Genomic DNA, 27149 nt, shown 5'->3' on the forward strand with positions numbered 1-27149 from the left:
ATCCCTTGTTACCTTCCACCTTCTGTAACAAAGTTGAGACTAAGGGTCTAAATAATATTCCATATCTCCCACCCTTTTTCCCCAATGGTAAAGGGTATTTAGGAATCTAATGGAAGTCCTTGTTCTTGATTTAGCAGGAAGCATTACTCTAGTTTTAATTTATGCAAAATTTTTACAATAAATACATGTAGATGAAATTATCTTACATGTACTGTGTACGGGAATTTTTTGCCTCATGTTTATTTTCGTAACATGGGGCAAATTTAAGAAAGACAGCATGAACTCTATCAAAACTGTGTCTGGTTGAATTTAAAATGCAGAATTGTTTGGAAGTGTAAAGGGGCAAATAACCCTGTGTACAGAATAAGTGATAAATTCATGTATGTTTATCTATTATGATAGTTTATTCATGAACATCTAGATACAGATGAAAATTTTCATAAAACCTTTTAAGCATTGAGAAGTTTAGAAATTTACTTTTAATTTCATTAGCTCTACTGGTCAGAGACCAGAAGAGCTTATGCGATAGTAAGGTGTCCGGCGTCCGTCCGTCTGTCTGTCTGTCTGTCCGTCTGTCTGTAAACAATTTTTCAAAATGCTACTCCTCCTACAGTTTTGGTCTGATTTCAATCTAACTTGGCACACAAGTAGACTATGCTAAGATACATAATTTAGTGCATTGGTTTTTGATTTCGATGAACGGTGTTGCCATGGTTACTAAAAATAGAAATTTCTGCAAAATTCCTTTAAAATGCTACTCCTCCTACAGTTTTGATCTGATTTCAATATAACTTGTCACACAAGTAGACTACACTAAGATACATAATTTAGTGCATCGGTTTTTGATTTGGATGAGCGGTGTTGCCATGGTTACTAAAAATAGAAATTTCTGTGAAATTCCTTTAAAACGCTACTCCTCCTACAGTTTTGGTCTGATTTCAATATAACTTGGCACACAAGTAGATTACACTAAGATACATAATTTAGTGCATCGGTTTTTGATTTGGATGAGCGGTGTTGCCATGGTTACTAAAAATAGAAATTTCTGTGAAATTCCTTTAAAACGCTACTCCTCCTACAGTTTTGGTCTGATTTCAGTACAACTTGGCACATAAGTAGACTACACTAAGATACACAATTTAGTGCATCAGTTTTTGACTTCCATGAACGATGTTGCCATGGTTACAAAAAATAGAAATTTCTGTGAAATTCCTTTAAAATGCTACTCCTCCCACAATTTTGGTCTGATTTCAATATGTTTTGGCATACAAGTAGACTACACTAAGATACATAATTTAGTGCATCTGTTTTTGATTTTGATGAGCAGTGTTGCTATGGTTACTAAAAATAGAAATTTCTGTGAAATTTCTTTAAAACGCTACTCCTCCTACAGTTTTGATCTGATTTCAATATAACTTGTCACACAAGTAGACTACACTAAGATACATAATTCAGAGCATCAGTTTTTGATTTGGATGAACGATGTTGCCATGGTTACTAAAAATAGAAATTTCTGTGAATTTCTTTTAAAATGCTACTCCTCCTACAGTTTTGATCTGATTTCAATTTAACTTGGCACGCAAGTAAACTATATTAAGATACATAATTCTATTTATTGCTGCATGTTGCAAAGTTTCAAATCCAAGTGCTATGTTTTCTTTGTTACATGTATATGTACAGACCAGTAGAGCTACAGTCTCATAAGAGACTTCTGGTTTTTGGATAGTGTTTATAAATTTGGGAACTTACAAGATTTGGAAGTGACTGTCTCAAAACAAAAGATTTTATTTTTAAGATTTTAACTGTTTAATTTCAGTGTAGATTGGTAGTTTTATTAATGTGAATATCTTCACTTTTGTATTATTGCTCAGAATGTGATTAATTTGTGTACTTTTTTTTTTTACAGTTATCACCCAATACTGGTCATTTCTTGGGGGGTACAGTTGTCACAATTACTGGGTCTAATCTCGGTATTAAATTTGCCGATATTGAGAACAATGTCACCATCGCGGGCATTGCTTGTAACACAACAGCAAAAAGAGAGGATTACAAGCCATCCAAAAGGTTAGTTGATGATTTTTTTTAAATTGAGGATGTGGAGAGAATGATTCTTCCTTGCATATATTTCCTTAAAAAACAATTTTGTGAATAAATACTTATTATTTTAACAAATTCTTACAATTGTTACATGATTAAAAAATCAGTTATTAAAGATTTTTACTGTGTTAAATGATTGACTCTGTAATGAAGACTCTGATTTCTGAAAACTGAAGTTTTAAAGAGAGTGTAATGTGGTGGTTTGATCATTTCTTTATCAGTATCCGCTGTGTGACGGGGGGAAGGAGTGGTGAGGGAAGTGGTCCTATCAAAATACTGGGGGTCACGCTACGGAAATGGATCTACTCCTACAAGGTAAACACTAAACCTCACCATTTGGGTATTAGGAAAAAAATTTCCTTGATGACTTTTGATTTTATGTATGATTGTGCAGTTAGTTTGTGACTTATGAATTTTGAACAGACTCCAACGATTACTGGAATTGAACCTAAATTTGCAGCGCAGTCTGGTGGCAGAATTGTGCACCTAAGGGGAGGTAACCTCAACATAGGGAATGGCCCTAAAGTAACCATCAACAATGAAACATGCTTGGTTAAAAGGCAAGCATTCAAATTTGTTTTTCCATTTCTTTTCTTCATCATTCGGTCATACCTATGGCATTAAATGCTTACAAAAATTTAACGAATTCATTAATTATTTATTTTATGCTATGTTAGCTAGAATTGCTCTGTCAGACAAAATATGCCATGTTATCCTAAAACCTCTAAGGTTAATTTTTGTTGACTTTTCAGTTCTACTGGTCAACATGTGATAATAAAGTGTCTATCTTCTATCTGTTTGTTTTTAAATAATTTATCACTAACCAAATTTACACTTCTCCTCCCACAATTTTGGACTGATTTCAATGAATTTGGCACACAACAACACTATAGGTACCAAGAAAAGAAGATGTGTAAAAAAAAAAAAAAAAAAAAAAAAAAAAAAAAAAAAAAAAAGAACTATGGAAATGCTTTTCCTCCAACAATTTTGATTTCATTTTGATAAAATTTGGTACAAATTCAGAAATCAACAGGATACATAATTGTATAAATGTTATTGTGTAGTGCCTGTCTAGGCCAAATCTTGAAATGGAGAAGCAAAGATTACTCATGACCTAAGGATGTCATGACCTTTACCAAAGGTCATTTGAGCAAGTTCAGGAAAATGTATAATTTCTGTCTAATGGATAAATATTAAAAGAGATACTTCTCACAAAGAACACTAATGAGCTGAGGGTATACATGTCATAACCTTGACCCAGGTCATTTTGGCAAGTTCAAGGTCACGTGAAAAAGAGCATAATTTGATTCTGATCCATAACTTTGTCAGAAAGAAACGTTGGATGCAGTACTCTTAAAAAATTGTAAGGGGGTATAATTTTGTGAGCTTGGTCACAGTACCTCTAGATTAAAGTTTATTGCCCTGTTGCCCCTGTTTAGTTCCATTAGGAGAGTTTTGGTTAAAGTAAACAATGTATTTAACATTTTGTTGTGTTTTTACAGTAAAAATATGACTGTCATTTCCTGCATTGTTCCTGCTGGAAGTACTGGTGTGGCTAATGTCTCAGTCCATATTGATGGCAACCCTGTGGATACCACGACCAGTAATTTCTCCTATGTGGAGGACCCTACTGTTCAGAATATTTATCCAGTTCCTATTTTCTCCTTTGAAAGGTAAGGGGTGTGACTGGGGAATGATCTAGCAGTAACTGATATTACTTGCATGCATATACAGGGAATATGTATTTATCAAGGAGAATAAGTCAGAAAAATGACTTTTTTAACTAGAAAGGTTAAAATGTCTACAGCAATGGATGATCAAAGTTAAACAGACAGGCAGAAACAATCATATTCATGTTTATGAACATTCACAATTATTACTGTTATCTGCCCATATTCATATTTAAAAATTGCTGACCCCTAACTGCCGAAATTATTTTCACAAATTTACTACTTCTATGTAGTTAAGAGTGACAGGTAAATTTTCACTCTTTGTTATAGTGGAGGAAGAAAATTGATGATCAATGGGACTAACTTTAATGCCATAGACAATGCATATATGTTCGTTATTTACGATGTTGGAACATACTCCAAAAATGAGGTTAGAGGAATTTTTCTTTTTTATTTTAAGTATCCAGGTGAAGTAATCATTTAAAATACACGTAAAAGTAAAAACAAATATTGAGAATTCTTCTTTCCAGTCTTGTAGTATCAAGAATGAAACAACCATTTTTTGTTGGACGCCGGAGAGCAGGACTCGGACAACACCAGTGGCTGTTGAAACTGATTTGGAGGACCAGCCAGACAATGGAACTGAGAAGAGTACAATATTACAGATGATTCAAATGAAGCCAGTATTAAAACGAGCCAGAAGAAATTCCCAGGCGAACTCAGTACAGCTGGGTTTCTATATGGACAATGTGCCCTCAGTGCAGGATCTTAAGACATATTTCCCCAATGTTATATCAACACTGTACTATGAACCAGACCCTGTAATTTTAGACTTTGAAGAGAATGACAAGATGAAAGCGTACACCCAAGGGATTGTATTGGAAATCAAGGTTTGTAAAACAGAGATTACAGATAGTCTTTATCTTTTTTTGCCTCTCTGTATAATCTGTATGACTGTATAATCTCTATAATTTTATAATCTTAGTTAATCTTGCCACTAGATTGGGCTTTTTTACTACATGTATTACTATCGAGACTTTTGTTCCTAGATACATGTAAGATTATTGTTGGTTTTTATTTTTAGGGAAAACGATTAAATGCTGCAGCCACAAAGGAGGATGTGGAGGTGTTTGTGGGGGCGGGGCGATGTAATGTGACCAGTGTCAATGAGGAGGCTATATACTGTAACCCTCCCACTGATCAGCCTGCTCTACGAAATGACGGAAGTCAGCGATCAGACGGAATTCCACGTGTATTTGTAAGTATAAGGTTTTGCTGTCATATAAGTCCTTAAGGGTAAATTTGCATAGACTGCTTCAGTATTTCATGTGTTGGGACATACCAGATATTAAATTACTTGGATATTTTAAGGAAAAATTGTAAGAAGAAAAAACTTCTTGGAATATTATTTATATCACAGCAGGTGACTTACTTTATTCCAAGATATATTGGCTCCAATGATATATATTTAGTTAGTATATTATTAATTAAAGTTTCATGGTACTTGCTGTCAGTTTGATTGAAAAAATATAAAAGATATACAGAAATTTTTATTAACAACAGCATTCTGTTTTATGTAAACTTAGACATTTTGAAGGCTTTTTGACACTTCTTTATTATTTTAGGTCAAGTTTGGAAACCTTGAGAAAATGGTGGGGTTCCTTAAGTACCGAGAATCAGAACAGGAGAACCTGATGGTGTACATTGTCCCCGCCCTGCTGGGAGCTGCGGGGGTCATCGTCATCATTGTTTTAGTGGTTTGTTGGAGATTCCGCAAGCAACAGAAGAACGCTGAACGTGAATACAAAAATATACAGCTACAGCTGGATAACCTAGAGAGTACTGTCAGAAACGAATGTAAACAAGGTGGGTCAGGGTCAGGTGTATGTTATATATACAAAACTAGATTGTTATTTATTATTTTTATTTTAACTTTTATATAAGTGTTTGCAGCATCACTTTATTTGTTGTGCAAAGTCATATTATCTTTATTCCCTTCATCTTATTTTTCCTATCAAACTTCAATTATTTCATTTACATTTTTTCAATCAAATTGAAGCAGTGTATATTTTATGTGTCTCTTTCAGCAGTGTATTTTTTATGTGTCTCTTTCCTGTTTTCTAGCGTTTGCGGAATTACAGACAGACATGACTGACCTGACAACAGACCTGGAGGGCAGTAAGATGCCGTACTACGATTATGAGGAGTACACATTTAGGGTCCTGTTTCCGGGGATGGTGGATCATATCATACTACAGCCTCCTCAGGTAAATAGCAACTACCTGGAGATGTCTGATCATGAGGAATTGTAAGGGGGAGTTAATTGTACTGCTACACTGCATTAAAAATGCTAGATATATTGAGCTCAAATGTTTTAATAATTTATGGTATGTGACCAGCTTTCACATTGAAGTCTGAGTGACACTCCTTGCACAGCCACTTTAACATGTTTGACATTTTAAGCAGAGAAATGGGAATGCGGATAGACATCCAGACGTTGCCATCTCTCACTTCCGACAGCTGCTAAACAACAAACACTTCCTGTTAATGTTTATAAGGACGCTGGAGAAGCAGAAGACATTCAGCATCAGAGACAGGTGGGACTGGATTACAATTATAATTGGTTATGCGTTTTTGTTACCTGTAAAAATTTTTATGCAGTATTTTTGACACTTAATGAAAGTGAGATGAATTTATTTTTTCTGTTAATGTGTGTTGGGGTTACATTTTTCTTGTGTTAACAGGAACCTTTTATTGGATCTGAATTCCTTGCAGTGCTAAAATTCAAACAGTATATACATGTATAAGAGGATTGTATGTATTATTGGTTTCTAAAATAGAACTTCATCTAAGGGTACATAAATAATTTTGTTTCTCTGGATTTTCAGAGCCAATGTGGCTTCTCTGTTGATGATACTCTTCCAGAACAACATGGAGTATATAACACAGTGAGTACTATAACTTTTTTTGCTTAAAGACAAAATTAGTTACTTCTGAATGAATATCATATATCTTATAAAGAGAATGATATCCCCTGCATCAAAAGAAGACAGAATTTTTCTATAATCATGACAACAGAAAAAAAGAAATAAATATGAGATTCAAGCAATATTTTTAAAATTAAAGGCAAGTCATTATTGGAGATAGAAATAATTATGTGTCTGATGGAGAGTAATCTCTCTTAGCTTATACATGTAGATGATTTGTTTTTTGCCTGATGATTTTAAAATAATTGCTACAAATAATTGTTTTTGATGTTTATTCAGAAAATATGCTTCTTCTTTTGTAGAATCTTGAAGGCTTTACTAAATGACCTGATAGAAAAAAGCATAGAGACCAAAAGAACAAAGATCATGTTGAGGAGGTGTGCTTTTTTCTGTTGATCATATGTACAAATATGTACAAAATTAAATTAGGCATAAACCTTGATAGCAAATGTCCACAAAAAAAAAAACAGAATGCAAGTTGCCAAAAATTGTGGATTTTAGCTTTCTTGAGTATGCAAATCTGTGATGTGTTAAATGTGGCTACATGTAAATAGCTCTTACCGTGTTCTTACAGGAATTTTTTACAAAACAAATAAATTGGGCACTGTATAAACATTTAAATCTTGATCGCTCTTCAATTTCAACCAAAGACATGCTCAGGAGATTTTCTTTCACTTAAAAGATGTTATTAAAAATATACAACTTTGAGAATATGAAATGCTATTGACATATTACGCCTTGATGTGTCTTTGTCATCAAAGATACAGAATCACAGTCAGATTAATGTATGTTACAGGACAGAGTCAGTAGTGGAGAAGCTGTTAGCTAACTGGCTGTCTCTGTGTATGTATCGGTACCTCCGGGAGGAAGCGGGAGCCTCCCTTTATACTCTGTATCAGTCCATTAAGTTCCAAGTAGACAAAGGCCCCGTGGACTGCATCACATGTGAGGCACGCTACTCCTTATCAGAGGACAGACTCCTACGAACAGAGAAACAGCTAGAATATAGTGTGCTCGTAAGTATCTACAGAGAAACAGCTAGAGTATAGTGTGCTCGTAAGTATCTACACACAGAGAAACAGCTAGAGTATAGTGTGCTCGTATGTATCTACACACAGAGAAACAGCTAGAGTATAGTGTGCTCGTAAGTATCTACACACAGAGAAACAGCTAGAGTATAGTGTGCTCGTAAGTATCTACAGAGAAACAGAGTATAGTGTGCTCGTAAATATCTACAGAGAAACAGCTAGAGTATAGTGTGCTCGTAAGTATCTACACTGAAACAGCTAGAGTATAGTGTGCTCGTAAGTATCTACAATGAAACAGCTAGAGTATAGTGTGCTCGTAAGTATCTATGACAGAGAAACAGCTAGAGTATAGTGTGCTCGTAAGTATCTACAGAGAAACAGCTAGAGTATAGTGTGCTCATAAGTATCTACAGAGGAACAGTAAGAGTATAGTGTGCTCGTAAGTATCTACAGAGGAAGGGTAAGAATATAGTGTGTAAGTATGTGTATAGTGTCATAAGTATCTACAGACAGAGGAACAGCTAGAGTATAGTGTGCTCGTAAGTATCTACACACAGAGAAACAGCTAGAGTATAGTGTGCTCATAAGTATCTATAGACAGAGGAACAGCTAGAGTATAGTGTGCTCGTAAGTATCTATGACAGAGAAACAGCTAGAGTATAGTGTGCTCCGAAGTATCTATGACAGAGAAACAGCTAGAGTATAGTGTGCTCGTAAGTATCTATGACAGAGAAATGGCTAGAGTATAGTGTGCTCATAAGTATCTATGACAGAGAAATGGCTAGAGTATAGTGTGCTCATAAGTATCTATGACAGAGAAATGTCTAGAGTATAGTGTGCTTGTAAGTATCTACCACAGAGAAACAGCTAGAGTATAGTGTGCTCATAAGTATCTATGACAGAGAAATGGCTAGAGTATATAAGTGTGCTTGTTTGAAGGGACTTTCAAAACATTAAGAATTGGTGATATTGTTTAGGAATTTCATTTATTAAAACTTTAAGTTGCACCTAATGATAGGGATATTTTAAGTATATGTTTGATATTTTCAATTATTATACCTCTGTGAATTTTTTCTATATAAAAATATTACGAATAAACATGATATTTTTTCCAAACAGCCCCTAGCGTGGAATAGTTTTTGTGCTATTTGCCCATGGTGAAATAGTTATTAAACTACTCACCGGCAGCATTCTGTTTCCCTCGCTTTTCATCTCGGAACTCTTCTGGTTTTATACAGATTGTGACGTAACACAAGTAAAAACTGCTTCGGTATAATAAAACACTTATTTACTGGCTATGAGGACAATAGCAAGTTTATCGTTCCCCTCGACAGCAACTATTTCCCTCGGCTGCGCCTCGGGAAATAGTTGCTGTCTTGGGGAACGATAAACTTGCTATTGTCCTCATAGCCAGTAAATAAGTGTATACTAATTTTTTTTTTTCAGACACTACTGGTGGAGTATAAAGACAAACCAGTCACTAAATGCCGAGTTTTAGACTGTGATACTATCACCCAAGCCAAAGAGAAAATGATCGACACAATGTGTCGCAATATTCCATACACACAGCGGCCATGTGCCGCTGATCTAGATCTAGGTCAGTTATTTATAGCTTGTTTATTAAATACTTTTACTTGTTGCTCTACCACTGTCTTTGTGCATTTATTCACTGACAAATATATCTACATAAGTTTGAACTAGAGCTGGGACGAGACAACATTTTCTATATCGATATGTATCACGATATTTGAGCCTCGATACGATATGTATCACAATATGTTTAATTGGTTATAAAATCTTTTTTTTTGTATTGAAATGAAAAAAACATTTCTTTACAAATAAGAATAATTTATTCAAAGAAGTTGTATATCTGATGTAAAACAAAATTATTTTACACAAATGGTGTTTATTTTTATGTATTTCATATTAATATTTATATTTAGCATATTTATTTTATATATATTTAACCCAAAATGTTAAGTAAACAAAGAAAAACATCAGTCAGATTTTTTTGGCGATATTTCTTTATGATTGTGTATCAATATGCGTATCGTCCTCACACAGAATCGATATTATCGATATCTCAATATATCATCCCAGCCTTGGTTTGAACATGCTACATAAATTCCATTTGCAGTTATCTTACTCTTTGACTCAGTGTACATGTAGAAAACTTTTGATACTGTGTTGATAGTTAAGTAACATAAGTACCAAATGCAGAAAAATTAAAAAAGAATGAAATATTTTGTAGAGTGGACCAAACATGGCAAAATCTTGTGTGACGAGGATAGTTCCACACCTAAAATAGACGGATGGAAGCAGTTTAATACTTTGAAGTATTATAAGGTGGAGGATGGGGCAGAAATGACACTACTGGAACATCAGAACTGTCGCACTCTACCAAGGTCTCCTAATGGTGAGAATCCAGGCTTTCTATACAGTCAATAGATCTGTCAGTTTCTGAAAAATGTTGGTTGTATGAATAGTCAGTCATTTTAAATTGATTATTCTCAGTGCAGAATTAATTAAAAGAGCAATTGCTTATTGTTAAGATGGAGTGTTAATTCGACATATTTGCAGTAGGGAATTAAGGGAACAGTTTTATATTGCAGTAGATGAGTCACAATTATCTACTTACAGTGTGTGTTCCCTGTCTTTTTACTATGACAGTTTGCCTATATGTGTTGAAAGGGAGGGTCTTATCATTTTATATACAGTTTTTTTTAGTTCTGTTGTAATTTGTCATCTTATTTGTCTTGTATAAACCACAAAATATATTTATATGTTAGTAGGAAGTGTCTTGTTAGTGATAACAGCTAGGTGTATCGTCTATTTGCATATTATTATTTCATGGATGGTGTATTCCAGGGTCATGTGTTTGGTGTGTTGTAAATTACATTGTTGGTGATGGTGATGTTGGTGACATTATCAATTTTTAAAAGTGTTAGTCTAATAACACTCGTCTACTTCAGTGTTGGTGATAATAGTGTACTGTAAATTTTAGTGTTGGTGATAGGAGGGTGTATTGTCATTTTTAGTATTAGTGTTTATTAGGTGTATGCCAAAAGAATGTTATTGTCATTAGTGTGTTAGTGAGAGATAGTTTTATATATGTGTATTGTCTACTTTAGTGTTACTATTACTTGTAATGTGGTGTATTGTTTATTTCAGTATTAGTAATCTTAGGGCGTGTATTGTCTATTTCAGTATTAGTAATCTTAGGGTGTGTATTGTCTATTTCAGTATTAGTAATCTTAGGGTGTGTATTGTCTATTTCAGTATTAGTAATCTTAGGGTGTGTAATGTCTATTTCAGTATTAGTAATCTTAGGGTGTGTATTGTCTATTTCAGTATTAGTAATCTTAGGGTGTGTATTGTCTATTTCAGTATTAGTAATCTTAGGGTGTGTATTGTCTATTTCAGTATTAGTAATCTTAGGGTGTGTATTGTCTATTTCAGTATTAGTAATCTTAGGGTGTGTATTGTCTATTTCAGTGTAAGTGTTCTTGAGGTGTATTGTATATTTCAGTATTAGTAATCTTAGGGTGTGTATTGTCTATTTCAGTATTAGTAATCTTAGGGTGTGTATTGTCTATTTCAGTGTAAGTGTTCTTGAGGTGTATTGTATATTTCAGTATTAGTAATCTTAGGACGTGTATTGTCTATTTTAGTATTAGTAATCTTAGGGTGTGTATTGTCTATTTCAGTATTAGTAATCTTAGGGTGTGTATTGTCTATTTCAGTATTAGTAATCTTAGGGTGTGTATTGTCTATTTCAGTATTAGTAATCTTAGGGTGTGTATTGTCTATTTCAGTATTAGTAATCTTAGGGTGTGTAATGTCTATTTCAGTATTAGTAATCTTAGGGTGTGTATTGTCAATTTCAGTGTAAGTGTTCTTAAGGTGTATTGTATATTGCAGTGTCAGTGTTCTTAGGGTGTGTTTTGTCTGTTTTAGTAGATGTATTAGTGTTTCTAGAGTATTATTGTCTTTTAAGTGTTAGTGTTCTAAGGACATGCTTTGTTTATTTTAGTTTTGTTCTTGAGGTGAATGTCTATTTAAGTGTTAGTGTTTTTAGGTTGAGTATTGTCTATTTCAGTTTTAGTGTTTTTAGCTCACCTGAGCCAAAGGCTCAAGTGAGCTTTTCTGATCAAAATTTGTCCGTTGTCTGTCGTCGTTGTTGTCGTTGTCATCGTTGTCGTTGTCGTTGTTGTAAACTTTTCACATTTTCATCTTCTTCTCAAGAACCACTGGGCCAATTTCAACCAAACTTGCCACAAAGTATCCTTGGGTAAAGGGGATTCAAGTTTGTTCAAATGAAGGGCCACACCTTCTTCCAAGGGGAGATAATTAAGAATTTGTGAAAAATTAATGGCATCATTAAAAAATTTTCTTCTCAAGAACCACTGTGCTTGAAAATATGAAACTTCTCAAGAACAGCAAAGCCATGATTGGTCATATTTACATGGAAGCATCCTCAGGTAGTGTAGATTCAAGTTTGTTCAAATCATGACCCCTGGAGGTCGGGTGGAGCCACAATGCCCGATCAAAGTTTTACATATGAATATATAGGAAAAATCTTTAAAAATCTACTTCTCAAGAACAGCAAAGCCATGATTGGTCATATTTATATGGTAGCATCCTCAGATAGTGTAGATTCAAGTTTGTTCAAATCGTGATCCCCGGGGGTCGGGTGGGGCCACAATGGGCGATCAAAGTTTGACATAGGAATATATAGGAAAAATCTTTAAAAATCTTCTTCTCAAGAACAGCAAAGCCATGATTGGTCATATTTACATGGAAGCATCCTCAGATAGTGTACATTTAAATTTGTTCAACTCATGACCCCTGGGGGTCGGGTGGGGCCACAATGGGCGATCAAAGTTTTACATAGGAATATATAGAAAAAAATCTTTAAAAATCTTCTTCTCAAGAACAGCAAAGCCATGACTGGTCATATTTATATGGTAGCATCCTCAGATAGTGTAGATTCAAGTCTGTTCAAATCATGACCCCCGGGGGTCGGGTGGGGCCACAATGGGCGATCAAAGTTTTACATAGGAATATATAGAAAAAAAATCTTTAAAAATCTTCTTCTCAAGAACAGCAAAGCCATGATTGGTCATATTTATATGGTAGCATCCTCTGGTAGTGTAGATTCAAGTTTGTTCAAATCATGACCCCCAGGGGTAGGGTGGGGCCACAATGGGCAATCAAAGTTTTACATAGGAATATATAGGAAAAATCTTTAAAAATCTTCTTCTCAAGAACAGCAAAGCCATGATTGGTGATATTTACATGGAAGCATCCTCAGATAGTGTACATTTAAATTTGTTCAACTCATGACCCCTGGGGGTCGGGTGGGGCCACAATGGGCGATCAAAGTTTTACATATGAATATATAGGAAAAATCTTCTTCTCAAGAACAGCAAAGCCATGATTGGTCATATTTAAATGGAAGCATCCTCAGATAATGTAGATTCAAATTTGTTCAATTCATGACCACCCCCCCCCCCCACTCCCCCACTTTTATATTTAAACTTTTCAACCTTTCAAGACTGAACTGATCTCTGCTTTTTTCTAGCCATATGCTTAAGTGAGCGATGTGGCCCCTGGGCCTCTTGTTTCAGTGTGTATTGTCTATTTTTGTGTAAGTGTTCTTAGGGTCAGTATTGTCTTTTTAGTACATGTACATGTATTAGGGTTTATGGATGTATTGTATATTTCAGTATTAGTGTTTCTTGGGTGTGTTTTGTCTGTTTTAGTGTTAGTATTCTTAAGGTGAATGTCTATTTAGTGTTGGTGGTTAGGGATGTATTGTCTGTTTAGTATAAGTGTTCGAAGGGTGTATTGTCTATTTTAGTATTAATGTTTTAGGGTGTATTATTTATTTTAGTGTTTTAGGGTGTATTGTCTATTTTGGTTTTAGTGTTTTAGGGTGTTTTGCCTATATTTTATTAGTGTTCTCAGGATGTATTGTCTATTTTAGTATTAATGTTTTAGGGTGTATTGTCTATATTTTATTATTGTTCACAGAGTGTGTTGTCTATTTTAGTATTAATGTTTTAGGGTGTACTGTCTATTTTAGTATGAGTGTTTTAGGGTGTCTATATTTTATTATTGTTCTCAGGTTGTATTGTCTATTTTAATGTTAGTGTTTTAGGGTGTGTTGTCTATTTTAGTGTTAGTGTTTTAGGGTGTATTGTCTATTTCAATGTTGGTGTTTTTTAGGGTCTTTACATTCCTCAGGATTTGCTTTCACAGTGAACAGAGAAGCTCAGCCAATCACACGGACAGAGAGCGAAGTTGGCTGTAAATACTGGCACCTGGTCAAACAGGACGATTTCAACACAGGGATTAAAATCAGCTCGGAGGTGTTCCTTACTCGCCTACTAGCCACCAAGGTAAAGCATCTGTAGTACAGTGTAATGGATAGCTCACTGTTAGATCTTCATTAAACATTAAACATGCTCATGACTTTTACCTGCCCACAACTACAAATAAAATGTTTTCGAATACAAAGATTTTTTCAAAAGTATGTAATAAACTATAATACCAAGATTTCATGTGGAGAATCCTAGAGAAGCAAAACTTTGGAATATTTGTTTCATCTTCCCTAGTTATAACTGTATGAATCATATGTTGTAGTATTGTTTTTAGGATTATGACTTCTAAGTTGTAATTTTATGTTTAGGGCACACTGAAGAAGTACATTGATGATTTCTTCACCATTATCCTGACAGCCAATGAGAGCATTCCTCCTGTCATTAAGTCGCTGTTTGACTTCCTGGATGAGGCTGCCGAAAAAAACAACGTAGAACCTGAAGTTGTCTATAACTGGAAGTGTAACAGGTAACCATACTGAAGTCACCAATATAAAGCTTAATGATTTTGTCTTAATGGTATTTTGGAAATTTTGAAAAACCATAATAAAATAAAAAAATTAATTTCATGCTCAAAGTCCAAAATATTTGAAAGTACATAATGTTTTTTTCTTTCTTAATTGTTTCATTCTTAATGGCATACTGAATGTTTTGTTACTTCATCAAAAGTGATGGCCAATGCTTTTTTTTCTCCTCAGTGTTCCACTGAGATTTTGGGTGAACATTATCAAGAACCCTGAGTTTGTGTATGACATCAACAAAACCAACATCGTAGACTCGTGTCTCTCTGTTGTTGCTCAAGCCTTTATGGATAGTTGCTCAACCTCCGACCAAAATCTAGGAAAGGTATACCACATTCTCTGACACTACATGAATAAGATTTTCCCTGTGTAAACAGGAATTTAAATGTTTTTTCTAGAAATTTACAATCAAAGACTGCTGTTTTTATAATTTTATTATTTGATTTGATCCTTATCAATTTTTCAGTAGGTATGACTGATGTCTAAAAATTAACAAATATTTATACTGTATCCATACCATGACTTTTAGTACAAACGATATTGTATAATTTACAATTGTTGGTATTTGTACCTTATGATTTTCCAGGATTCTCCTTCCAACAAGCTTTTATTTGCCAAAGATATCCCCCAGTACAAGTGTTTGGTGGAGAAGTACTTCGAGGACATCAGGGCCATGCCAGCAGTCAGTGACCAGGACTTAAGTGCCTATCTCAATGAAGTCTCCAGGGTACGTATTGTCTACACAACCTGTGGAGATTTATAGTTCTCGTTATACAGCTGTACAAACATTTAAATCTCTGAAAACAAGGATACTTTGAAGCATTTTCAGTGGAAAATATTTATTTTGTAACATTTTGATGAATTCTATGTCGTGGGATTACTATTTTGAACTGAGCAAACAATGCATATCTTCATGCCTGAATGTTATTTACAGATGGCAACTGACCGCTTCACTAAAGAAAATGCTCTCCACGAACTCTACAACTACGTACATGAGTACAGCAATGCAGTAAGGGCATTTTGGTTTCTTCACCAACTTTAGTTTTGTAATTGATTCATAATCCAAAGCCTTATGGTACACTTTTGTTCTATTTCATTGATCACTTTGACTTTTTTTTCAGATCAATGAAAGTCTGGAGGAGGATCAAACATCTTCAGCCCAGCAACTTCCTGCCAAACTAGGTCATGTGATCACAACAATGGAGGGACCCTCGTCATCGGGACCAGCCTTTGTCTGACCCTGACCCCCTACCTGGGCATTTATCCCCACTGTGTAGACTAATACTTAATCTGTGTCAAAGTGCAATACTTAAAAAAAAAACATCATTGACATCTTCCATAAGTAATGTAGAGACCTTGGTTATTTATTCATGTTTCATTACTTGTTATATATTTTAAAGAAATTGCTCATACTGTGTTCAAGATTGATTGTTATCATTTTTTTTAAATTGTGATTTAAGTGTATGTATTTGATAGATAGATTATCCTTTTATAGATAGATTACCTTTTTTCAGTAAATGTATTTTTTAAAATGTAAAGTATTTACAAGTACTAGTCAAAGAGAAAGTGCGCAGACCTCAAACCCTGCATTGTGTGAAATTATTGTGTAACATTTTTCTGAGCAACTGTGGCATAGAATGTTTTATAAAGACATACAGACTTTTTTGACAGTTTAGGTTCCAGCCACCCTTGTAAATTATGTCTTCTTCACTTTACCTCCAGAGATCAAAACCTTTATTAGTATTCAGTACTTCTTAGTTGTCACCATTGTATAAAAATTTTGTCTATGCAAAGTAAAAGGTGACCATTATTATATATAAATACACAAATGTTGATGAAATGCGATAAAATGTGAGTATGTTGTGGTTTTTTTAGTAATCAGGCCATTTGCTTAAGTCTTTCATTTGTAAATTTGAAAATTAAAATTTCCTAGCCAAAATATGAGTGGAAGTTTTTAGTCTGCAATTTTGTGCAACATTTAAATATGGCAAGTTTCAAAGTATTAATGAAGTGATGGTGATTTAATGAATGGAATGCTTCAGTGATATGACCTGAGACCTTTTGCAGATTGATTATATCCTTGATATGTTAGTTTTATTCATGTGTAGTTTTTTTTTTTGTTTGTTTGTTTGGTTTTTTTTTTTTTTGATCATTTCTTAGTTTTGTTGCAAACTGGTAAACTTATTGTTGACGTACATTTTAATCTTATGCATTCATTGACTTGATTAAATACTTTGTTTTTCTTTTTATACACACCAAGTGCAATACCTGAGTTTTATATTAGTATTTGATGGCTATGCATTACACACATTTTGGATCTAACGAGAATGAATGTTTGTATGAATGTTGTGTGAAATTGAAATAGTCGTAAAACTACATTTAATATAAAATAAAAACCATGTATTATACAAGGAGCTCATCTATATAATGTTGATACTCTATTATGGTGTGAAATACTAGTATACAGTTGGATACTGAACTAACATTCTTATACTCTTGTTTATAAAACAAAACCATTTGTATATATATACATATATCACTCACTTTGATCGAGGTGAGGAATGATATAATTGCCTGAAGTAGATAGGACAAAGTATACATGATATTTTATTTAATAAAAAATAAGTACATTTCAAAAAAAAAAATCTGTGTTGTATTTTTATTGGGGGTGGGGTGTCTGTAATCATTGATTAAACATTCAGAGAAGGATTTTTCTTTCTGAGATAATTAGGATTCACAGCAAAAGGTCATGAATAACATTGCCAGTATGTATCATGGTTTTGTCTTAATATAACCATGACAGTTGTTGAAATTGTGCTACCTTCTATTTTATACAACAAGGAACATCTCCATGGTTTTTCATCTCATTCACTTACATTGAAGCAGTTTAAGCAGCTTTAACACTTGTTGATGTAATACATGTAGTACCAACTTCTCTCCAATTACTGACTTCAGCTAATAGTTCTAAAGAAAAAACTTTCATGAGGTCAAAGATGTGCGTACACTAATTAAGGTCTTGTCACAAGGAATACATATTTCATGAATGCTCTAGCACCAATCATTTAGAAGTTGTGGCCAAAGTTGAAGATTTTTTTTCAAGAGTAGGTCATATTTCAAAATCATAAGACCAGAAAAGTCAGTACCATAAGAAAGGTATTTTCACAGGGAGTACACTTATGAAGGACGACAGACTTAGCATTAAGGATTAAAAGTTATGGCTAAGGTGACGTTTTATTCAAAAGTAGGTCAAATTCCAATGTCAAGAGGTCAGAAGTGTTGGTACCTTAAGAAAGGTCTTGTCACAAGGTATATACATGTGAAATATGAAAAGCCCTAGTACCCACAATTCAAAAGTTATGGCCAAGGTAAAGTTTTGCTAAAGTAGGTCAAACTCCAAGGTTAAGAGGTCAGAAATGTTGGTACCCAGAGAAAAGTCTCGTCACAAGAAATGCACATATGAAATAAGAAAGCCCTAGCACCAACCATTCAAAAGTTATGGCCAATGTTAAAAGTTTTGCTGACAAGCAGACGAACAGACCAAAACTGTATGCCCCCATTTGCAAATCTTCGATTACGGGAGTACAATAAAGTACAAGTATACTAAATTCTGATTGATTAAAAATCCACGAGGGAAATTGCGATTTTTATGCTCCAAAATAATCTTTACATTAAACAACTCTAACTACAGGTTACTAGTGTGAATTCAAAAATAATAACCACCAAATTAAAATTTTTTGGAAAAAAAATCAACTACCCATAACATATTTTTCACTTATATCATCATATTGTACATGAATTCTAGTTAAAATTCCTGAGGTTGCAATAGAGTAGACAATTGGATAAAAAAAAAGTTTCAGAATTTTTATTAGTAAAACTTTATTTGAAAAAGGAAAATATCACTACATCCTAAAAGACTTTCTAATGTACATAATCAAAAGAAATTAGTTTTTATGCTTCAAAATGGTATCAGGGATATAAATGATTAGATCTAAACCTTGATTTTCTTCCTTGATTTTCTTCTCTTGTATATGTGAAAAAAATGGCTTTTTTATGTTATGCTACATTTTATTTTTCAATTCTGGTTTGAAAAGTTTTAATATGAAATATTAAACAATAAAATTCCTCCAAAATCACTTTCTCTGTCCATTTAAGTCAATTCTTTAAATCTAAGCCAAAAAAAAAAGAATTTTGATATACAAGTTTTCTTACAAAAAATGCTAGATCTTAAAGTGACCCTATTTTTCATTATTGTGTTGCACTCCTGACATCTGATATGTATTTTATCTAACATTGTTTTTTTTTAATATAACACACAATAATCCATTCTTTAATTGTAAATCAATTCATCGTTTTGATATTTTTTATCATTTACAGCCAGTTTTTCATATTTTCAAGACATCAAAACATGATTGTTTGCAATGTGTAATATATATACAGTGTATTTAAAAATATGTGTTAAGTAATGAAAACTATTCTCTGAATTAACAGTAAAATGTCTGCAATTACTTGATATTTGAACATCGGAGAGTATCAAACATTTTTTTTTTTTCAATTTATTTTATAGTAGAGATAGATGCAGATCATTGATAATTATAAAGCAGTTTTGTTGCACTCCTGACTGCAGTGAAATTAAAAATTAAAACCATAGAACACAAAAATTCATAAAGTGTTGGCAACATCAAGTGGTAACGAAATTATGCAATATCGGGTATTTATAGTCTAATTCTTCATAATTAAAACACATGAAAGTATTTAAACTTGGCTTTATATCTTGAATTATTCCCTATTTATGAAAAAAAAACTGGCTAAAATATATATTTAGAAGACGAAATATACTTTATAAAATATTTTCCTTCACAGGACAAACACTGTAAGCAACTGAAGTCAACCAGAAACATTCTACCCATCATTTTTTATTTATATATCTAATCATATTTGATCAGCAGTAATTCTAACATATTTGTTGCACTCCTGATCAAGAGCAGGGGAGTCTTTAAAGTAGAATTATGAAGCCAAAATTACATCTGAACTTGTTCTGTTGTTTCAGTGAAGTTGAGGTGGAATTACTTGAATTTTATTACAATTTTTTACATACATAAGAAATCCAAGAAAAGATAAAAGCACATCTGAATTTGATAAAATTGAAAAAGAAGAATTTTAATTTAATAATAAAGCAGTCAATAATTCAGTACTAAATTATTCAAATAGACCATTATTAATTAAAAAATATTTCTTCGCATGAATAGAAGTATTTTCATCCTATAACTTGAAACTTTAAAAAAATATGTTGCACTCCTGACCATAGAAATATAGATCTGAAACACAGGCAGAAACTGTGATTGATAAATCTATTTGGTAAAAATGTTCTTTGTGTCTTTATTTTCCACAATGAAAATCAGAGAATCATATGCTGATAAGAGGTGTTTTTTTCATTTTAGGGAGCAAAACATTAAATGTTGCACTCCAGACATTATTGGGTATGCACAGATACTTGACTCTCATTAATGCCGTTTGTGATTTATATAACATTTTTAAGTTTTTATTTGTATATCAGTTATTATTTTACACTTTGAAAATTTTTTTTGACTTATAATTGAGTTTCAGATTTAATCAATGTTTTTTGACCTTACTACATTTTTTTCTGTTGCACTCCTAACATGGTATAACATTTTTTTTTTCAACATCAGCCATGACCACAACTTGCTCAAACAAAAGTTGCTAAAGTCTACATTTAAAGCTCAATACTTTGAATATTATCAGGAAAGTCTTTATTTCCATCATAAACCATTAATTTCACAGATCTTTAAAAAATATTGAATTTTCAAAATGTCACAAAAAGCGTTGCACTCTTGACATTTTTAGCATCATTTTTGGGCATAACTTTTTTGTGAATTGAGATAACAATGAGATATTGGCAGGTATTTAGACACTGTCTAAAGACATATGCTGGGACATAAAAATTTATTCCCATTGCCTGTATTTTTAGTGCAGATTGATAAATATGTGTTTGGTCATTTTTTTTAAAATTCACCCACTAGTGAATTATAGTTAATGACGATAAACTATGACTAGGAGATGTTAAAAATAGTTAATCTATCAAAACTATAGTTACTGAGTATAAGTTAAAGTTTACGTCCATTGAAAAGAGTAAGAGTATACATTACTTGTTAAGGGTCAGTTACATGTAACTATACTGTTAACAGTTAACTTTAGCTTTTTTACCGATTATAATACTAGAATTTACAGAAATTAAAATGTAAAATAGTTTCTGATAAATAGGGTTTCATGATTAGTGAAATTCTGATTATAAAATTAACACACTTTATTGTAATCAACAAATGTTAATTACAGTTTACACGTGAGAATTTAAATTTATCTGAAAAATGTTTATCCACAAGTATATATCAATTACCATTCTTTAATTATAATTTACAATCATTATATATTGTTTACATATGAAATGTAGTTATATATAGCAAAATATTTCGAAACTACACGTTGCAATCGGTAAATGTAAACTTAGTTTTGCTAATTTTAGTGATTTGGGTGTGCTCTTCATAGTGTACCTTAAAATTTGAGATTCTTCGCTGTGGATTGATTTTTCTAAAGGATGAAGTATCAAAATATCATAAAACTGCTAGTATATTTATGGGATAGGCTTAAATATATTTTACAATTTTAGTTGAAAATACATATCATGATTTGTGGAATATATCTTATACAAATTCATTGGATTCGGGGCCCTTGCATCTACATTGGGGATGGATGTATCCTGTCCACAAATTCATTCATATAAATATTTGAGAGATCAAAGAAATACCAATACATGTATAGGACTTGCCATTACTATATCTACAGAATGTGGTTACTTAGGAGTTATTTATTCTTTCTTTTCTGCTCTTTATAAAAAAAAATACAACATTGTGAATCCTTGTAGTACATGTAACAGTCACTCTATACACATTTAAAGAAACGGAACTCCATTTATATGTGTAAAGAAAGAGTTCATTTAACTTTGTATGTTCATTTGCCTCGATCACCCGGTGAATCAGTCACTAGCCTTGACTTGTGTCGGATGATTTAAGAACAATAAATATTGATAAGAGAAATTTTATCTTTGTTATTACTCAATTCTATTACTAATTTCTCTAAAAATCAGGGGCAGACGCATAAAATTTTCATTGTTATAAATTGTTCAAAATATTTGAGGGGGATATTAATCGGATAGTCATACACATACATACTGGGTTGAAATCGGCAAATATTCTGGGGTCGCTCCTCTAACATTTGTCACTGTATAGTGCCGTTGTACTTAATATAACCCTACTTGTGAGTTTGAACGAAAGATCAAAAAATCAACTATCTAGGTCGTGCATATATTCCTCTAATCTCTGTCAGAGAGGTATTTGACCTGGAAGTATAATTGAGGTCGTTGACCGACTGTTTGTTTTAACATGACATTCGGGTCGATGACATCTCATGCACGACCTTCAACTAAGAATAAATTACTATCAAATCAGCAATTCTTTGACATGATTGCTTCCATACTGTGATTCCAGCATCTTTAAACAGGGTAACCGATTCTAAGTATTATCAGGATATTCCTTATATTTTTTTATCTTTTTTTAAAATCCTAAAGGATGACATACATGTAGATTATAAAAATCATACATTTCTTTTTCTGTGTGTCTATGCCTGTGTGTAATTTTGCTATGTTTTCTCTGTTTTACAGAATAATCAACGCAATACGTACATTTAGTTATTTGGGAGAAGAAATCATAATTTTCGTTATGCGTAATAAATAACACCCGAGTCAAGATTCTGAAAAATGTTTGAATTTCATACCTAACCTAATTTAATCTCCACATATCCTTAATTGATTAAAAGACTGCCCTTAAATGCACAGAAACCATGATCTGAGGAACTTTGAACCATATAATGGTTTAAAATGTACCAATATTGTGCTCAAGGAAGCTTACACACAGTTACATTAAACGGGACATAATTAGTCATCAGAAAAGCTCAATCGGACTTAATTCTAGCTCAAGTGAAAAATGACTTAAGGTCAATGAATGCATACATTTTTTTGTATAGACTCGGTAACTCTGATTCTAAGCAACAAAACACATTGTCGTTATCATTTACTGTACAGGCAGTCAAATAAAATAGTAGTAGTTTATTCATATTTCATATGATACATTTAACTATTGAAATGAATATCACTTCATTAATTAATATACTTAAATAAAATTAATATAAATGGAATTAAAAATTGCATAGCTTAGCTATTTTAGCACGTTGGACCATACTTACAGCATCACAGAAAGCCATGCTCCTGTATATGTCAGAATAGAAATAAAATAAATAATTGGTAATCACAAGAACATCGAAACAGGATACTGATAGCAGTATGTAAGTAGACATAAATAAATTTACTGTAAAGGTAACTACAATAGCGTCAATGTCAAATAAAGTAGGAAAAAACTTGATACATCTATCGGTTTATTAATTTTCAATTTGAAGTTGAAAATGATGACTAATTTGTCATGTTATCATTTTCAGATTGAAAATCAATAAACGACACATCTGTAACTGTAAATGATAATAACGAAGACGGAGTGAATTGAACATGTCTTAAAAGGAACGTTGCCGTAGTTCTAGAGTACATACATGTATTAACAAGATACACTTGAAAACAAGTGCTGCCTTAAATCGTTTTAACAAGTTCAAAAACATAAAAAAAATCTATAGAAAAAAGATGAAGGGGGGGGGGGATAGAAAAAAAAGAAAGGTATATAATACCACTATGGAAACTAACAATATCTAATTATCGATTTTAACAGTGCACAGAGGGTAGATATGGTTTTTAAACATTTCGGATTTCGGAGAAACAGACAGACTTAGAATTAAGTCATAAGGAACTCAGCAGTTACTTGACATCTTCCATCGATGAGAGATGGCGACACATGTTAAAAGCTTGTGTTCTATTTTTTCACCAAAAAAAGTAAAATGTTAACAAATGAGTGAAGCTAAATGATTTCCACGCTGGAAAATTTCTGGTTTCCTGTTTCAATCCTGTTCTGGAGTTTTTCAAAGATGGGCAAGCACAGTTTCTGGATTTCATTCAGCTTTCGTTTTAATTCCATTAAATTACTGTCATTACTGTCCAGCCAGCGAAAAGTCTCACTGCATACCATGGAAACTGTATTTCTTTCCTCCAACGGAAGCTTTTCACCAGCAGTCCGTACTTTTTCTTGAAATAAAATCAAATAGGACTCCATTTTGTTTCTAATTTCTACTCTTTGTCGTTCGACTTCATCCTCTTCTTGGTACTTCCTTGCTTCGTTCTTCATTCTGTCTATTTCATTTGTCCTCAACTTGTTCTTTGAGACTGTGATCTGACTGGATTTCCCCGTTTTCTTGTCTCTAGCAGTTACATCCACGATACCATTGGCATCAATGTCAAATATGATCTCTATCTGAGGAACACCACATAATGCTGGAAGAATGCCTTTCAGTTCGAACTTTCCAATGAAGTTATTGTCCCTGGTCATTGCTCGTTCACCTTCAAAAATCTTTATGGCCACCCCCTGCTGATTGTTGTAAAAAGTTGTAAATGTCTGTGACGCCGCAGCAGGAATTCTGGTATTTCTTTGAATAACGTTGTCCATAAATCCACCAGCTGTCTCAATGCCCAGGGAATAAGGAGCTACATCCACTAGAACAACGTCTTTAAGTGATTCACCTCTGTCTCCAACAAGGATGGCAGCCTGACATGCTGCACCATATGCCACAGCTTCATCTATGTTCACAGATCTCTTTAATACTTCAACTCCCATAAAATCTTGGAGCATTTTTTGGATTTGTGGAATTCTTGTTGATCCTCCCACTAATACCACTTCATCAATTTGGTTTGTCTCTAAATTAGCATCCAGTAATGCTCTCTTCACCGGTTCCAGGGTTTGAAGGAACAAATCATTACAAAGTTTTTCAAAAGTTGCACGAGAAATCTTACTGTAAAAGTCAATGCCCTCAAAAAATGCATCCAACTCAATGCAGGTCTCTGTACTACTCGATAGTATCCTCTTTGCGCGCTCACAGGCTATTTTCAGGCGTCTAAGTGACCGACTGTTACCTGTGATGTTCTTTCCGTGTTTTAACTTAAATTCTTCTATGAAATGGTTTACCATGATGTGATCAAAATCTTCACCTCCAAGATGAGTGTCTCCAGCTGTCGACAGGACTTCAAAAACAGATAGCTCGTCGATGGTCAAGATGGATACGTCAAATGTTCCGCCTCCCAAGTCATAGACTAACACATTTTTCTCACCTGTAATGTTCTTCTCAAGCCCGTATACAAGAGCTGCAGCAGTAGGTTCATTGATGATACGCATGACATTGAGACCAGCGATTGTACCTGCATCCCTCGTTGCCTCCCTTTGTGCGGTATTGAAAAACGCAGGCACAGTAATAACGGCGTTTTTGACGGACTCACCGAGATACGTTTCAGCAATCTTTTTCATTTTCACAAGGACCATGGAACTGATCTCCTCTGGCGTGAATCTCTTAATTTCTCCCTTGTACAAGACTTCCACTTTTGGTTTTCCCTCGTCATTAACGACTTTGAATGGCCAACGTACCACGTCTGTCTGCACATTCTCATCATCAAACCTGCGTCCGATTAATCTTTTTGCGTCAAATACTGTGTTCATAGCATTCGTAGTTACCTGACTTTTGGCTCCATCTCCAATGAGCCGACCCGTGTCTGAAAAAGCAACATAGCTTGGCGTTGTTCTGTTACCTTGATCATTTGCAATAATTTCCACTTTGCCGCTTTGAAAAACACCAACACACGAAAATGACGTTCCCAAATCAATTCCGACTGCTGGTGTTCTCCTTTCATCCATCGGACAATGAATGACACTTCAATGAGCATTGATTCATAGTGTCCTACACCGCTTCTCTGTTTCTTCTCCTCCATGTCGGAATCAGAAGCGTTTATATATATTTACCTCGAACTCGAGTATCCTCGACCTTGCCAGAAATAATTTTACGTTTGTAAACAAGACAAGTCTAGAAAAACGTGCACACTTTACCACACGTGAGTCAACTTTATTCGTAAACATCTGGATTCTTCTTAAACTTATTTGATCAAGAGAAAAAGCTCAGATGAACTCCGAACAGCTTTATTTACAAACATTAAATCACGTGATTATTTTTTCGGCTCCTCCCACTCCTAGACAGAAAGGAAGAGGTCAACAACCCTTACGTCTGGGTGAATGTCCTAGCTAAAATTGGAAAGGGACCAGGATACATATCAGTACAAATCAATATATTGCATATAGACAGTTACATATCACTATTTTATATATATAGAGAGAGAGAGAGAGAAAGAGAGAGATGCTTATCAATTAATTGAATGCCATTACAATAACACCGTAACTTTTATACTGACACCATGTCTTCAGGTATTTAGTTTATTTTATAAATTTGTTTTAACAATCAGATTCAACAATTGTAGGCATCATTGAATAATATTTATTTTACAGACAGTTTTGCAATAGACATCTGTGGCTGCAAGTGTGCCATTCAACACATTGATCTGGTTTACATCGAGTTCAGCTCATCTTCCATTGTTCATTAGAATATAACAAGCACTGGTTCACTGGGCGTAACCAAAGAACATGTGAATTTGCCATGAGCAAAATGGTCATAAAACTTTTCTTTGTTAGAAAAAAATCGTTTTAATTTCCTTCACCACTATTATAAGTTTAAAAAAATTCCTTGTGTACAAATTAATGTCCCTTTTGTTTATTTGGAATTTAGCAAAGTAATTATTGGATAATTCTGATGGTTAAACTAAACCAGTGTGAACGTCATGTCATTTGATTTCACCAATACAAGTAACAATTTTAAGAGCGTTTATTTGAAAGTCCAATTGCCCGAGTTTATCTACAAAAACTTTAAAATCTCTTATATAACTACTCCATCTGAAGACAATCAAAAACAACTTTTCTACACAAAAATACAATTATTCATGTTTTCTTTTGAAAAATCACAACCCTGTTATATTTATTAAAATTATTTACCAGATACATGTATATATTTACCGATAAGCAAGTATATCCAGCCCAGGAGTAAAGTTGCCTTGTTCAAAAGTGTCGAGATTTGAAAAAATTGAAATTATTCAATGAAGATGCTTTTAATATGAAAAAAGGCTGCTGTTCCCCAGAGAAAATTTGCAGTAGAGAGAATTCAAAATAATGACCAGCAAATTAACAATTTTAGGGGGAAATCAATTTAACATTTTGTTCAATTACAACACCATACTGTACATACATTCTAGTCAAAATTTCTGAAGTGACAATAGACAAATGCATAAAAAAAGTTTCAGAAGATTTATTTGTAACTTTATTTGAAAAAAGAAAACACTACTACATCCTAAAATACTTTCTATAATACA

At 33.4% G+C, this 27149-nt stretch overlaps 2 protein-coding genes across 6 annotated transcripts in view; one reads left to right on the plus strand and one right to left on the minus strand.

Annotated features, from left to right (window-relative positions):
* The window catches only part of LOC133195770 (plexin-B-like), a 63000-nt gene extending 47032 nt beyond the window's left edge, over positions 1 to 15968 (plus strand). For 3 of the 5 annotated variants that reach the window (XM_061331702.1, XM_061331701.1, XM_061331705.1), the window contains 21 exons: positions 1907 to 2064; positions 2319 to 2412; positions 2521 to 2657; positions 3600 to 3770; positions 4098 to 4197; positions 4298 to 4657; positions 4852 to 5025; positions 5393 to 5633; positions 5892 to 6034; positions 6231 to 6364; positions 6656 to 6715; positions 7057 to 7131; positions 7551 to 7770; positions 9229 to 9379; positions 10034 to 10198; positions 14014 to 14186; positions 14477 to 14634; positions 14864 to 15011; positions 15273 to 15413; positions 15621 to 15695; positions 15808 to 15968. In XM_061331702.1, coding sequence (XP_061187686.1) covers positions 1907 to 2064; positions 2319 to 2412; positions 2521 to 2657; positions 3600 to 3770; positions 4098 to 4197; positions 4298 to 4657; positions 4852 to 5025; positions 5393 to 5633; positions 5892 to 6034; positions 6231 to 6364; positions 6656 to 6715; positions 7057 to 7131; positions 7551 to 7770; positions 9229 to 9379; positions 10034 to 10198; positions 14014 to 14186; positions 14477 to 14634; positions 14864 to 15011; positions 15273 to 15413; positions 15621 to 15695; positions 15808 to 15924 — 3195 coding nt within the window. In that variant the 3' untranslated portion in view covers positions 15925 to 15968. The remainder of the gene's footprint in view (positions 1 to 1906; positions 2065 to 2318; positions 2413 to 2520; positions 2658 to 3599; positions 3771 to 4097; positions 4198 to 4297; positions 4658 to 4851; positions 5026 to 5392; positions 5634 to 5891; positions 6035 to 6230; positions 6365 to 6655; positions 6716 to 7056; positions 7132 to 7550; positions 7771 to 9228; positions 9380 to 10033; positions 10199 to 14013; positions 14187 to 14476; positions 14635 to 14863; positions 15012 to 15272; positions 15414 to 15620; positions 15696 to 15807) is intronic. The other 2 variants (XM_061331706.1, XM_061331704.1) reach the window with 2 other exon arrangements.
* A 6879-nt stretch (positions 15969 to 22847) lies between these two features.
* Positions 22848 to 25669, minus strand: LOC133195772 (heat shock protein 70 B2-like). Its single transcript, XM_061331708.1, has one exon. The coding sequence runs from the start codon at positions 25591 to 25593 to the stop codon at positions 23716 to 23718; it is 1878 nt and encodes a 625-aa protein (XP_061187692.1). The 5' UTR covers positions 25594 to 25669; the 3' UTR covers positions 22848 to 23715.
* Positions 25670 to 27149: the final 1480 nt, after the last annotated feature.

Source organism: Saccostrea echinata, unplaced genomic scaffold, assembly GCF_033153115.1.
Source record: "Saccostrea echinata isolate AGI-Se365-2 ecotype Australia unplaced genomic scaffold, CSIRO_AGI_Sech_v1 ptg000029l, whole genome shotgun sequence".
Lineage (NCBI taxonomy): Eukaryota > Metazoa > Mollusca > Bivalvia > Ostreida > Ostreidae > Saccostrea > Saccostrea echinata.

What these genes read in the sequence shown, in the direction of transcription:
- LOC133195772 (XM_061331708.1), bottom strand. Translation starts at nt 25,593, where the DNA reads ATGGATGAAAGGAGAACACCAGCAGTCGGAATTGATTTGGGAACGTCA.